Source organism: Sander lucioperca, chromosome 4 (genome assembly GCF_008315115.2).
Source record: "Sander lucioperca isolate FBNREF2018 chromosome 4, SLUC_FBN_1.2, whole genome shotgun sequence".
NCBI classification, from domain to species: Eukaryota; Metazoa; Chordata; class Actinopteri; order Perciformes; family Percidae; genus Sander; species Sander lucioperca.
Genome location: NC_050176.1, coordinates 39,002,103 through 39,014,112, shown reverse-complemented (window position 1 = coordinate 39,014,112; position 12,010 = coordinate 39,002,103). Strand labels below are relative to the sequence as shown.

The following is a 12,010-nucleotide window of genomic DNA, read 5'->3' as shown; positions in this document are numbered from 1 at the left end:
GTTAGCCTGACAGTACAGATCCACGACTGAAGCGTGGTGTCGCGACGTCATACATCCATGGTTGATGCTCCACGACCGGCAGCTGATTGGATGAACGCGTGACGTGGGTTTGGCTTCTCGAGAATTTCAACAGAGTGTCATGGCGGCTCGTTGAGAATACGATCTCATATTTTATGAAAATAGTTCACCGAAACGTGTTTCTGAAAACATTTTAAGCGAGAAATAGGCCATACAGTTGCTGAATCTGTCTTTACTTCAGATCAACAAAGATTTTCGTCTACTTCTACTGGATAGTCGCGTCGCGTTCAACGGATTCACTTGCTTAAAGATGGGCATCAGCCAGCTTTTGGACACGCAGCATTTTTTCAAATGCAGCGCCACCTTCCCGGAATGCTTTGCGGGGACGTTGAAGTCGCTTGATGTCACCCAAAGGAATAAAGTGGAGCGCGGCGCGACAGAAGCGTCGCACGGTCAAATGGATCACCAGCATAAATTACTCTTTAAATTGAGACAGAAAAACAAGACAAAACAAGCTGTGTCAAGGTAAACTCAAGTTTACTAAATCTGTTCAGGTAGACGGTGAATGAAGTCGGTCAAAACAGCTGCCGATGCCCCAACTGACTAACAATGCAGCATTGTGTGTAGTCCAAACTGCTATAAAAGTGGTGCAGTTCCTGAGCTGAGAAGAACAGACATGTTGAGCAGTGATGTTAAAAGCCATGTCGTTTTCCCCATCAAAGCTCTAATCATGCACCAAACTAAATTGGGAATAAGTGACAAAAGACAATTTAGTACAACGTTTTATTGATTTTGCACACTTCTTACTTCCAGCCATCTTCCACTGTACACAGTTTCTACACATATATCTTAATTGTACATGAAAAGTCTGGAGCAGATATCCAATTTAGACAGGATATGAGACTAATCTACATCAATGATAATCTGGACCCTTAGTGAGAAATGAAGAGACAAAAACAGGAGGGGAATGGTGAATTCAGTCAATATTTCATATCTCTATTCAGATGGATTCAGTTTTGACAGTCACATTCACTGTCTTCGTGGTCTGCAAGTATTTCTAGAAGAAAATAAACAAGAAAACTGGATTAGACCTGAATACTGGCCTTTTTGTGGCCAAATGCATGTCTGGAGGTATTGACACCTGTATTACAATAAGTGTCAAAAAAAAGAGTAAAAAAATAGGAAAGAAAATATATGAATGAATTATCCTACTTTACAGGCCACCTGGAGTTCTGGATAGGGTGGAAAAACTCTACATTTACATTTACTCACTCAATACTTAAGAATTCCTCCACTTTGTTATTACATTTCAAGAAACCGACTTGTACAACCAGCTCAGGAGCAATGTGGACGGTATAAGTAAAAGGATCACCAGTAGGGATGGGTATCGTTAATTGTAATAAAAATACAAGACAAACGATTCAACAGTTTATTTTTACTTTTTTGCAGAAATAAGATGAATTCTTTCCTGAGTTTTCTGTGTACAATAAGGGAGGAAACTGCTCCAAATATTTGGTCCGACAACTATAAACAATACGACATTGGTTTTATCTGGATGTCAAAACAGCTCACACAAAGTTCAGCTGAGCAGCTCGTCACTAAAATGATGATAGCCGGCCCACCTTTAAGGTCAGCCCACCTTAAGTTAGAGAGCCTGGACCGCTTTAGCTTGTTGCTAACGTCAGGGCTAACCCCCTTATTGATGGGGGAACTTGGCTTAGGTCTGGAAGAGTTGTTTCAGTTTTCAAGTTGCTTTATTGGCATGACAAAAAATACATGTTGTTTATATGTTGCCAAAGCATAAGAACAAATATACATATAAACAACAAGGAGTCTCTCTCTCTCTCTCCATTATACACGCATTTGTGCCGAGTTATTTCTCAAAAGGAGTTCACTACTACTAACCTAACATATTGTAGTTTAAAAATAATTCCCAAATGTTACATAAAAACTAATAGCAGTACCGTTTGTCCAGGAGGTCATCAATACTTTGGTACTGACCAGTCTGGAACTGGTACCAGTTAAGTGCCGACACTATCAGAACCTGTAATGGCCCTGTTAAGAGTAAAGTGGTGTGTGTGTGTGTGTGTGTGTGTGTGTGTGTGTGTGTGTGTGTGTGTGTGTGGGGGGGGCCTACCTGTAGGTTCTCGTAGTGTTTGAGCGTTTTGCAGTGGTTTATCTCTGCCTCTTTGGTTCCGCTGAAGAACCTATTACACACCTTACAGAAGAAACCCGTCTTTGGGACCAAGAACTCCATACCTGTGGAGACACACAAGACCTCAAGTGAACTGTAGCAGCTGTTGACAACTATTTAAATAGTTAAAGGCAGATGAACACATTAGTGAAACTACAGCGGCAGACACAGTGAATAAAAAGAGACGTGTCTTACCAACTGGGCTGCTGGGATCAAAACGAGGGAGGGAGAAGTCTGTACTCATGGGAGTGTCCGTCTTTAACTTCATCTTCACACTCTCCTCTTCAGCGGTTGCTTGATATTCAGACCTCTTGCACTTTACTGTGAAAAACAGAGACCTGTATGAACGTTGCGTGCGCACAAAGAGGGGGGGGATTGCTGGGTCTCTGTAAATTATAGTGTGGTCTTGACCTACTCTATCTGTAAAGTGTCCCGAGATAAGTTAATATAAATAAAACTAGAAATGCACGCAGTTATTACAGACTGATCCTGGTTTTTTATTATTATTATTATTATTATTATTATTATTATTATTATGTATTAGCGAGCTTATCCAGATAACCTAGTAATCATGTTTTTTTTTAATTATTTTTATATGTGTTTAATTGATCACTAACAGAAGTTACAAGTTCCTAAAGTAATATATATAAAAAAGCAGAGGTTCAATGCTCATATAATATTTTCTTTTCATGCCACTTTCTACTTCTACTCTGCTACATTTCAGAGAGAAATATTGTACTTTGTACGCCACTACATTCATCTGTTACAGCTTTAGTTACTAGTTACTTTACACATTCAGATTCCTGCACACAAAACACATGTAGTTTCTAAAATCTGATGTTTTTTAAATAAATGAAACTAGGCGACAATATATCGGCCTACAAGTCCAGCTGAAATAATTAGACATAATTAAACACAACTGTTTGGATCGTTTCCAGTTATTAAAAAAATGGGAGGATTTCTTACTGTGATGATACTTACAGACTTTTACTTCAATAACATTTTCAATGCAGGACTTTTACTTGTAACAGAGTATTTTTACAGTGGGGTATTAGTACTTTTACTTAAGTGAAGGATCTGAATACTTCTTCCACTACTGGCGGTATCGTTTTGGACATTAAATTTATGGTGATAATGCCGAGAAATCGCAGGAATTTTGGCCTAAACTGCCCATAGGTGGCAATTATAAACAGTACCCATTAGTTATGATGTCATGTCACATCTATGTTTTTCTATGGTGTCATTACTAAACATAAGCATCCATTCTAGCAACTACTACCACATAGACAAGACGCAATCATCCCAAATACGTTCATGATGAGGTAAACTAGGACATTATACATAACAGCATGACGCATTTAATTAAGTAGTGCAGTGCCCGTTGAAAATGTGCCTGTTTGGAATGGGCTGATTACTTGGCCTGTGGTATTGCTGCTTGTAGAATTCATCAAAACCAAATTGTACCCCCAAATTACTTACATAAGGACCCCAAACCACTTAATATGTAACTCCACTGTATAGCCTGCTACTGACTTACTGATTTACCTGACAGAGAACGTTGCAGATTCTGAATGTAATCACAAAATATCACAATGACAATGTGGAGTAACAAGACATTAGCCTCATGGACTCATGCAGTGTGCTACCCACCTGGCCCATTATGAGAGCTGATCAGCACATATCTACATTAATTAACCACCAGAACCGGACTGTTTGTGTAGGTGTGTGTGCGCAGAGAGCGAGAGAGTTGTCTCGTGTCGTATGATTGTAAACCAGCAGAGGTGTTCATTTCCATACAGGTTTAGTGGCTTGACGGTTAACGGTGAAGTAGGGGATTTGATTCGCGGGGGTATTTTGGCGACAGTAATGTTATTAGTGTTATAAGTTAGCAGTAGACTTAATTAACCCGACCCAGGGTGAGTCTGATGAAAAGTGCTGCCCGGTTCAGCTCTGAAATTTTCTCGCATTGCACAGCGCTGTGAAGGAATAATCTGAGATTACTTTATATTCTGCCTGTGGATAGAAGTTGTGAATGTAGGCTACAGCTCACAGCAACTTAATACTAGATAGTGTTGGCAAATAGCTTTTTACTGAGTTTCCTCTTAGTTTGGTATATCCAGCAATCGTGTAGCCAACGTTGGAAGCAGGAAAATAGTCAAAGGCAGGTTACCTTCCCACCAACCACGACCCCACACATGCATACACATGCATGCATACATGTCTCGTTTTATTAGATACATATCTGCAGGAACTCCATATGACTTGGAGCTTCCTATACAGTGATATAATTCAAGGGTCCAAATTAAGAGGTCCTGGTAACAAGCCTGGTTCTCTAACCACTAAGGTACTGCTGCCACACATGGTTTTATTTCAAAATTAACCAAACCAACCATACCTGTCTCCCCAGCAGGAGCTCCTGTCTCTTTCTCCTCTTCATCCTGCATCTTCTCCTTTTCCTCTGTCATGTCCGACACCATCTCCTCCTCCTTAACCTGACGGCAATTAAGAGCATCGTTCTCCCTCTCATTCTCTGAAGTCACTACTCCTGTTGCTGGGCTGTTTGAGGAGGAGTCAGCTGGGGCAGCTGAAGCTGCAGGGGCAGGTTGGAGAAGGGGTTCAACCTCAGTGGTGGAGTCCAGTGTGGCTTCTAAAACACAGACAGATTTCAGGGCAAAATGATTTACACACTCTCATACTTAAAATTAAAGAATACATATCTAATCCCTTTTCCTACCAAAATAGGAAAACAACAGAGGAAGTAAACAGTAGAAAGAGGCATTGAGGCCAGTGACAATATTACAGTGGTTACTTATTTAGTTTCTTTCAAACTCAGTGCTGACTAATTTGGAAAGATATTCAAACGCTGCTTGACGGACAGAATTTGTCGCTGAGACAGCATTGCAAAAATTAGTAGGGAAGTACCCGACTGGAATTGGATATGGCTGTTCAATAATATTTGACTATTTGTTCCTGTTTTTTTTTTGTTTTTTTTTTATAAAAAAATGTTGTTCTGCAATCCTCAGTGACAAAGCTGTGTACCAAGTTAACCCTCCCAGCTAATGCGTGCTAACTACTGTAGCCAAATAAAAACCTCTGTCTGAACCAGTGTGAACCAAGATGGCCAACGCACTTTTAATAACTACCATATTTATTTTTATTATCTGCTATCTCAGAGCCTGACCGGGCATAGCCTCTTTTCCTCCATCTCACTCAGAATTATCTTCGGTCTGGTCTAAGCTGACATCTTCCCTGAGCGGACGGGATGGCGTAGTGGAGTAATTTTACCCAGCAGATTAGCGTGAAAGTGAGGAGCGCTCAGTGGGGACCAAAATCCCCAGAAGTAACGTTAGCTGCACACAGACTGACAAAAACCAAACAAAACGACTGCTCAACTTAAAGGATCTCAGTCGACGATGATTTGAATATTCGACTCCCAGAGGGCAGCCCAAAAAATGTTGTTTCCATCACTGCCGATCGGGGCTGGTGCCGATAAATAACCGTGACTATTGCATCAGTCATTTGTCCCGGGAATGAATGCTGATTGTAACCTTTCCCGCCTAAGACAAACGCCAGTGGCTTTTTTTTGTTCAGTGGAAAAATGGCTTAAGACTTAAAAGGTAAGCTTATAAAACTAACTTTCTGTCACCAATCATGGCCGGGGTGTGTGTCTAACTGCGTGTCAATCACTGCTCATGCACACGCATTCATTCTCCCTTGTGGGGGGAGGGGCTTAGGAGACCGTTTTCAGCTTTAGCAGAAAGGGGGGAGGGACTGAGAAGTTGTCGATGTTCAAATTTTTGGCTAAGTCCTGGATCTTCCCAATCCTACCTACAGCACCTTTAAATTTCCTTCATAAAGATTAAATCAGTGTGATATCATACCTGTGTCAGTTTCGATGTCATGGATCTGAGTCTCAGTTTTGATGTCAGTGTGAGGTGGGATCTGAGTCTCAGTTTTGATGTCAGTGTGAGGTGGGATCTGAGTCTCAGTTTTGATGTCATGGATCTGAGTCTCAGTTTTGATGTCAGTGTGAGGTGGGATCTGAGTCTCAGTTTTGATGTCAGTGTGAGGTGGGATCTGAGTCTCAGTTTTGATCTGAGGTGCTTCTGTTTGACATGTTGGCACATGTGTTTGGCTGGGTGAAGAGTCAGCTTGTGACGGCGGAGAGGGGGATGCTGCAGCGATAAGGACCAGTCTGGGTTTTAAATCTGATGACACTAAACCATCTAAAGTCTCAGCGATCGGCACAGCCACAGGTTCAGACTGGGACACGTGCTCAGACTGCACCAGGGTTGCCGGGGCATCTGACATCGTTGATTCTGGGGTAACCCCCACGGGCGTGTCCTACAAACAAGAGAACAGGAAGAGGACCATGATGTCTCAGACACCCCAATAACCATGCGGAGAAGATGTTTTATGCGATTATAGACGCTAAATCGTACCCCTGGAGTGTCCTGTTGGAATGGTGTGGAAGCGTCCTCCCCTCCATCTGTGGTTTCCATAGGAACAGAGGGAGGAGGAGAAGAGCAAGGAAGGTCGGCCACATCTCCAACTTCATCCACCGTCACAAAGTCACTCATGTTGAACGGGAAGTCATCAAACTCCTCCTCCTCCTCCTTCTCTACCTGGTTCCATGACAGGACAAAAAAAAAAAAAATTAAACTGAGGATAAGAAAAAGAGGAGAGCTTTAACTCGCCAGTTTCAACACTTTCTGACCCGACAGTGCCTTCTCACCATTTCGGTCTCCGCTTCAGAGTTGTTATACAGCGCATCCCTCCAGGAGCTTTGCTTGTACCCCTCCGACCTGCAGGACGACCTGGACCCTGACAAACTTTCCCTGTGTGTTCTCTTCCTCTCCCTCCTCTCCTCCTCCCTCTTCTCCCTCTCCCTCCTGGCTCTTTCATCCCGCTCCCTGTCCCGCCTGGTCCTCTCCTCCTTTTCCCAAACCCTCCTCTCCCTCTCCCTCGCCTCCCTCTCCTTTCTTGCTTCCCTTTCCTTTCGCTCCCTCTCCTGCTTCTTCACCTCCTCCTCCTCCTCTGTGTGGTTCTTTGCTGGCTCTTTTGTCCCCTCTGTGGCTTTTTCGCCCTGCTCTGTCTCTATTTGAGCCCCACCCTGTTCTCCATTGGTGGAAGCGGCTGTGTTGTTGGGATTGCTGGCGGTTCTGGTTCGGCATTCCACAAGCAGCGCTTTAACCATCTCTTGAGTAACCTGTTAAAACAGAGATGTCAAAACTCATAGATATTAATCTGAAAATATGAGGTTTCTGACTTAGCGACAAAGTCTGGCTCACATGAAAATCACAGAAGCAGATTTTGGGGATATTTTACCTTAGGGAGCTCTTGAATGGCCGTCTCCCGTGAAGCTGCTTGGCCATCAGAGCTAGACAGCTTTGTCTCTTCACCGGCAGGAGTCTTGTCATTTCCTGTTGTGGGAGCGTTGACACCTATGTTGTCTTCTGCCGTTTCCACGACAGTTTTAACAGTTGATTTGTCCCTCATGTCGGTCTCCAAGTCTACTCCTGGTTTGGCGTGTGGTGCGGCCAATGAGTCCGAAAGATCAACAGCAAGCTTGTCTTTTGTTATCTTGTCGTCTTTGCTCCAGTTTTCTTCCAAAGCTTCGCCTTCACCAACCATCTTTTCACTGTTCTTCGTCTTCTCATCCTTCCCGTCACCGGCTTTTTCAATCGCCTCCAATGGAGATTCAGAATTCTCTTTGTCTGCAGATGTGGCTGCTGCTTTGCCATTCGCAGGTGTCTCCTACAATCAGAGAAAAGGAGGAATTGATTGGTGTCACCTCAAACTGATGCATTCAGGTGTTTAATACGAGTAAAAGCTGCAGGAATATATGTCAATAGTAGATAAAATGTGTCTAAATGGATGTCCTATTGACAACTACTGCAAACCAATTATTAAAGATACCCACCTCAGATGAATCAGGGTATGAAGTGACTTTGGTCTGTGTGTTGGCTTTGGGGTCAGGCTTGCGGGAGAAAAACAGAGGGTTGTTCTGGATGATGCACGGAAACGTCTGGAAACGTTTGTAAACAGACAAGGCCATGGCAGCAGTTGCCATCTCACAAATGACCTGACCAGGATGAGACATATCATCATGTCAACAGCGTATGAGATTTATTTGCCTGATAAATAAAGGTGAGACATGACAGATTTGGAGAAAAATTCCTCCTCAATCCAGGCCATAGGGTGACAGAGGGCACACATTCTCAGGACACAGCAGATTTAGGAGATAATGGATAAGCATGTTTGCAGCTGCACAGACGAACAGCCCTCACCATATTGTTGAGCACTACGGTCTTGATGACGGTACCAAAGCGTCGCACCATTTTCTGGACCTCAGAAGAGCCGGTTGGCGTGTTGGGAACATTACTGATGACCAACAGGCAGTTCCAGCCTACTGGACCAGGACTCTCCTGCAGGAGGTTACTTATTAGTCAGCGGACAATTACTCATCCATCGCCAGTTCAGTGATGTCAATCAGTTCAAAGTACACAGACTATTTAAGTTAGTTAGACAAATTAACTATGTCAATGAATGGTTTCACAGCCCCGTGAAAGCCTGCAACATGATATGCTTACCATGCCAAATATTGTTTTGTTTGTTAATTCACCGCGTGTTATTAAATCAGAACCTCAAACTTATGTCAAAGACAGTAATGGAAGTTTTTTTTTTTTTAAAAAAAGGTACTGCAAATATTACTACACTTTCAGGGTACTCCCATGATTCTCCAGGTTAAATTTAAGACGTTTTAGGACCTTTTTGATTCCACCCAGGATTAAATTAAATGATAACTTCACGGCCAAAATCAACCTGAGAAAATTATTATTTACCATGTAACGTTACCTAAATTTGATAAAACATTTTATTACAATGCTCCCAATCATATTAAATAATAGAGCTTTGTAAGAAGTGTTTGTACTGGAATAATCTAAAAAGGACAAGAAAAAATATAGGACCTTTCTAATCGAAATGTAATATTTCTAAGGCCTTATTTTTAGATTAAATTGAATACTTTAAAGACTGCACTGAAACCATGACTTTAGAAGAGTGTCCTTGCTTAGCTAGAGCTAAAGAGAGTTTTCCAAAGCTTCTTTTAAACTGCTTAAGGCGCTGACACACCGAGCCGATAATCGGCCTTCGGACAGTCTGGCGAGGTTGGTGACCTGAGTCTGTTCAGTGTGTTCCGTGCTGTCGTCAGTCAGAGGGGCCGTCGGCGTTCATTTGGGCCGATTTGACTTGTTGAATCGGCTGGTGGGCAGTCGGACTGAATGACCGATTACCGGAAATGACGAGCGGAATGAGCGTGACTAGAGTCTCTCAAAATCTGACTAAATCTTTTAAAATGACCTTTGTTGATCTGAAATGAAGACAGAATCAGCAACTGCACGGCTTGCGCATGCGCATGCGCAGAACGTACGCTCAAGTTGGCGTCGCTTCGGTGTGTTCCGAGGCACTTTTTTGACCAACTCGGGGAGACTGATCAGTCCGACTGCCTTTTCTGCCGACGGTCGGTCATCGGGTTGGTGTGTCAGAGCCTTTAAGCCAAACAGTAAATAAAGCACACTGCATCCCAGGGACAAATGACAGCTGAATAATTTAATGTTAAGCAGCTACAGGATGTGTTGTCGAGCAGTGGCCGTGCAGTAGCTTAATTAAGGTTGGTTAGTGTGGGAAGAATTTCATGTAAATTTACCTTTGGATCTACAAAACATACACACAATTTTGTATGATTAATTAGCTGAACATTGTCAAGGGACTACAGATGAAAACTCCCTTTTGGCTTACTCTGGCGCATTTACAGCAAAGTTTATGATTGTACACTGTCCCTGTTAAATCAACAAACCAAAAATGAAAGGGGCTGTACTCTATATTCACCCCTTTTAAAATGAATTGGACAGAGAACTGTACTGGTAGAAATACTCACTAATGGGTCCACTGATCCCATCAGAAGATTGTAGAGAGCCACCTGTGTAAAGAGGTTTTTAGTATTAATCTCAACGATCATTGTTCAACACAGTACAATGTCAAAGAAGCACCCTCTCAAAGATGAGATCATGGACAAAGAACATTAGACAGCAACAGAGAACAAAAGATGATCAATATACTGTAGAGGAAGATTGGGTAAGTGATGAGAGTCCTACCGGTGTGCTGAGACTGATGCGCTGTTTGAGATGGATCATCTTCAGCTCGCAGTTGTTAATCTTCGCAGGCGTGAAGGTGTAGATTTTCACCATCTCTTGAGCAGTCTCTGTGTCTGGCACGGACACCAGTACCTAACATACAAAAAGAATATCATTGTTGTAGGCATATCAGCCTACTGTCTTAGTGTTTTTCAACTAATATATCCTTTCATAGGAAATGGTCATCCAAAGACATTAGCCACCCTGAAAAAGACATCCTGGGCATTTTTTCACTGTCAATCATTATTATTAATTATTAGGGCTTTCAAAATTAATGCACTAATAACGAATCAACGCAAATTCCTTTTTACGCCACTAAATGCGCAATTAACGCATGCATGCAATTTTGCTCCGTAGTTAAGGAAATCAGGAGGCTGCAGCAGTAACATTTTGGACAGTGTTGCCAACTTCGTTACTTTCTCGCAAGATGTAGCAACTTTTCAGACCCTCTTGGTGACTTATATATTATGTTCTATTGTAATTCATTTCCATGAATGCAGTCCACAGATCCTTGGTTAAACACTAAACAGCGCTGCTCTCCCCCCCGTGTCCTCCTGCGCAGCACCACTGCGCCGGCAGTCAGTAGGGTGGGGGGACGGGGGGACAGGGCGTCCTGCAGGCTGCAGCGGAGACGAGCAACGGATCGGGAGCGGGTCTTAGAATACATCCATGAACGGGAGTGGAGGGCTAGCAGAAACAAAGCTCCTTAAGCAGAAATGGATAAAGAAAATGGTCTTTGGAAAGGCGAGTTCAGTTTCAAAGACCTTCCAGATGGTTCTCTCCACAAGACTGACATCACTTTTAAAGTACATTTAGAACAGATAAAAAAAAAGTGTGAATAATTTGTAATTAATCGCGAGTTAACTAGAACACTCATGCGATTAATCGGGATTAAAAAATGTAAACGATTGACAGCCCCATTAATTATAAATATTTATATAAAATATATTAATAATAAAAGTAATAAATAGCCAAACTGTGAAAATAACAACTTAACAATACATGGAAAATCTGTATGGACAGATTTATTCTGTAGACCAGTGGTTCCCAACCTTTTTTCCTTGGCGCCCCCCTACTTATGTCTAAGAAAAGCTGAGGCCCCACTCCGAAACCGAAGTTGAGGTAACTCTCGAGATAGAGCCTTACCTTATTTTTTGATACAGAGGAGTTATCAGCACTTTTACGTTTCTCCGCTATGTTTCATTCATAAAATAGTGATGCCGTGGCGGGATGATAGCAGCTAGCAGCTGACCTGATGACAGCAGGGTCCCAGGTTAAGAGGTCCCGGAGGTTTGACCTACTAAGTAGCCTGCCTACAGTTTTAAGCGAGAACAAAAATATATAGTTTTTATACAGACTTTTGTATACATTATATATTCTAGTGTATTATCATAATTTGTTTAACGTGCAAATATTTTTTTTTACCTCAACCTCAAACCAGATAAAGACTTGCGCCCCCCCTGTGATCTTTGCCGCGCCCCTGAGGGGTCCCCGGACCCCAGGTTGGGAACCACTGCTGTAGACAGTGTACACAGTATTTTGTTTTTGGTGTTCATGGTCATTTATTGCAACCAGTCTTGTATAAAGTACTTAAAAGAAATAC

At 42.4% G+C, this 12,010-nt stretch overlaps 1 protein-coding gene across 7 annotated transcripts in view; it reads right to left on the bottom strand.

Annotated features, from left to right (window-relative positions):
* Positions 1-787: 787 nt before the first annotated feature.
* LOC116034674 (zinc finger protein 638-like) overlaps positions 788-12,010 on the bottom strand; it is a 33,979-nt gene continuing 22,756 nt past the window's right edge. For 4 of the 7 annotated variants that reach the window (XM_036000508.1, XM_036000510.1, XM_036000513.1 and 1 more), the window contains 12 exons: positions 10,369-10,500; positions 10,152-10,193; positions 8,503-8,640; positions 8,136-8,297; positions 7,541-7,969; positions 6,948-7,421; positions 6,655-6,837; positions 6,094-6,556; positions 4,608-4,859; positions 2,408-2,533; positions 2,156-2,277; positions 788-1,075 (listed from right to left, as the gene is read on the bottom strand). In XM_036000508.1, the coding sequence (XP_035856401.1) occupies positions 1,019-1,075; positions 2,156-2,277; positions 2,408-2,533; positions 4,608-4,859; positions 6,094-6,556; positions 6,655-6,837; positions 6,948-7,421; positions 7,541-7,969; positions 8,136-8,297; positions 8,503-8,640; positions 10,152-10,193; positions 10,369-10,500 (2,580 nt within the window). In that variant the 3' untranslated portion in view covers positions 788-1,018. Of the gene's footprint in view, positions 1,076-2,155; positions 2,278-2,407; positions 2,534-4,607; positions 4,862-6,093; positions 6,557-6,654; positions 6,838-6,947; positions 7,422-7,540; positions 7,970-8,135; positions 8,298-8,502; positions 8,641-10,151; positions 10,194-10,368; positions 10,501-12,010 lie in introns of all 7 variants that reach the window. The other 3 variants (XM_036000512.1, XM_036000514.1, XM_036000511.1) reach the window with 3 other exon arrangements.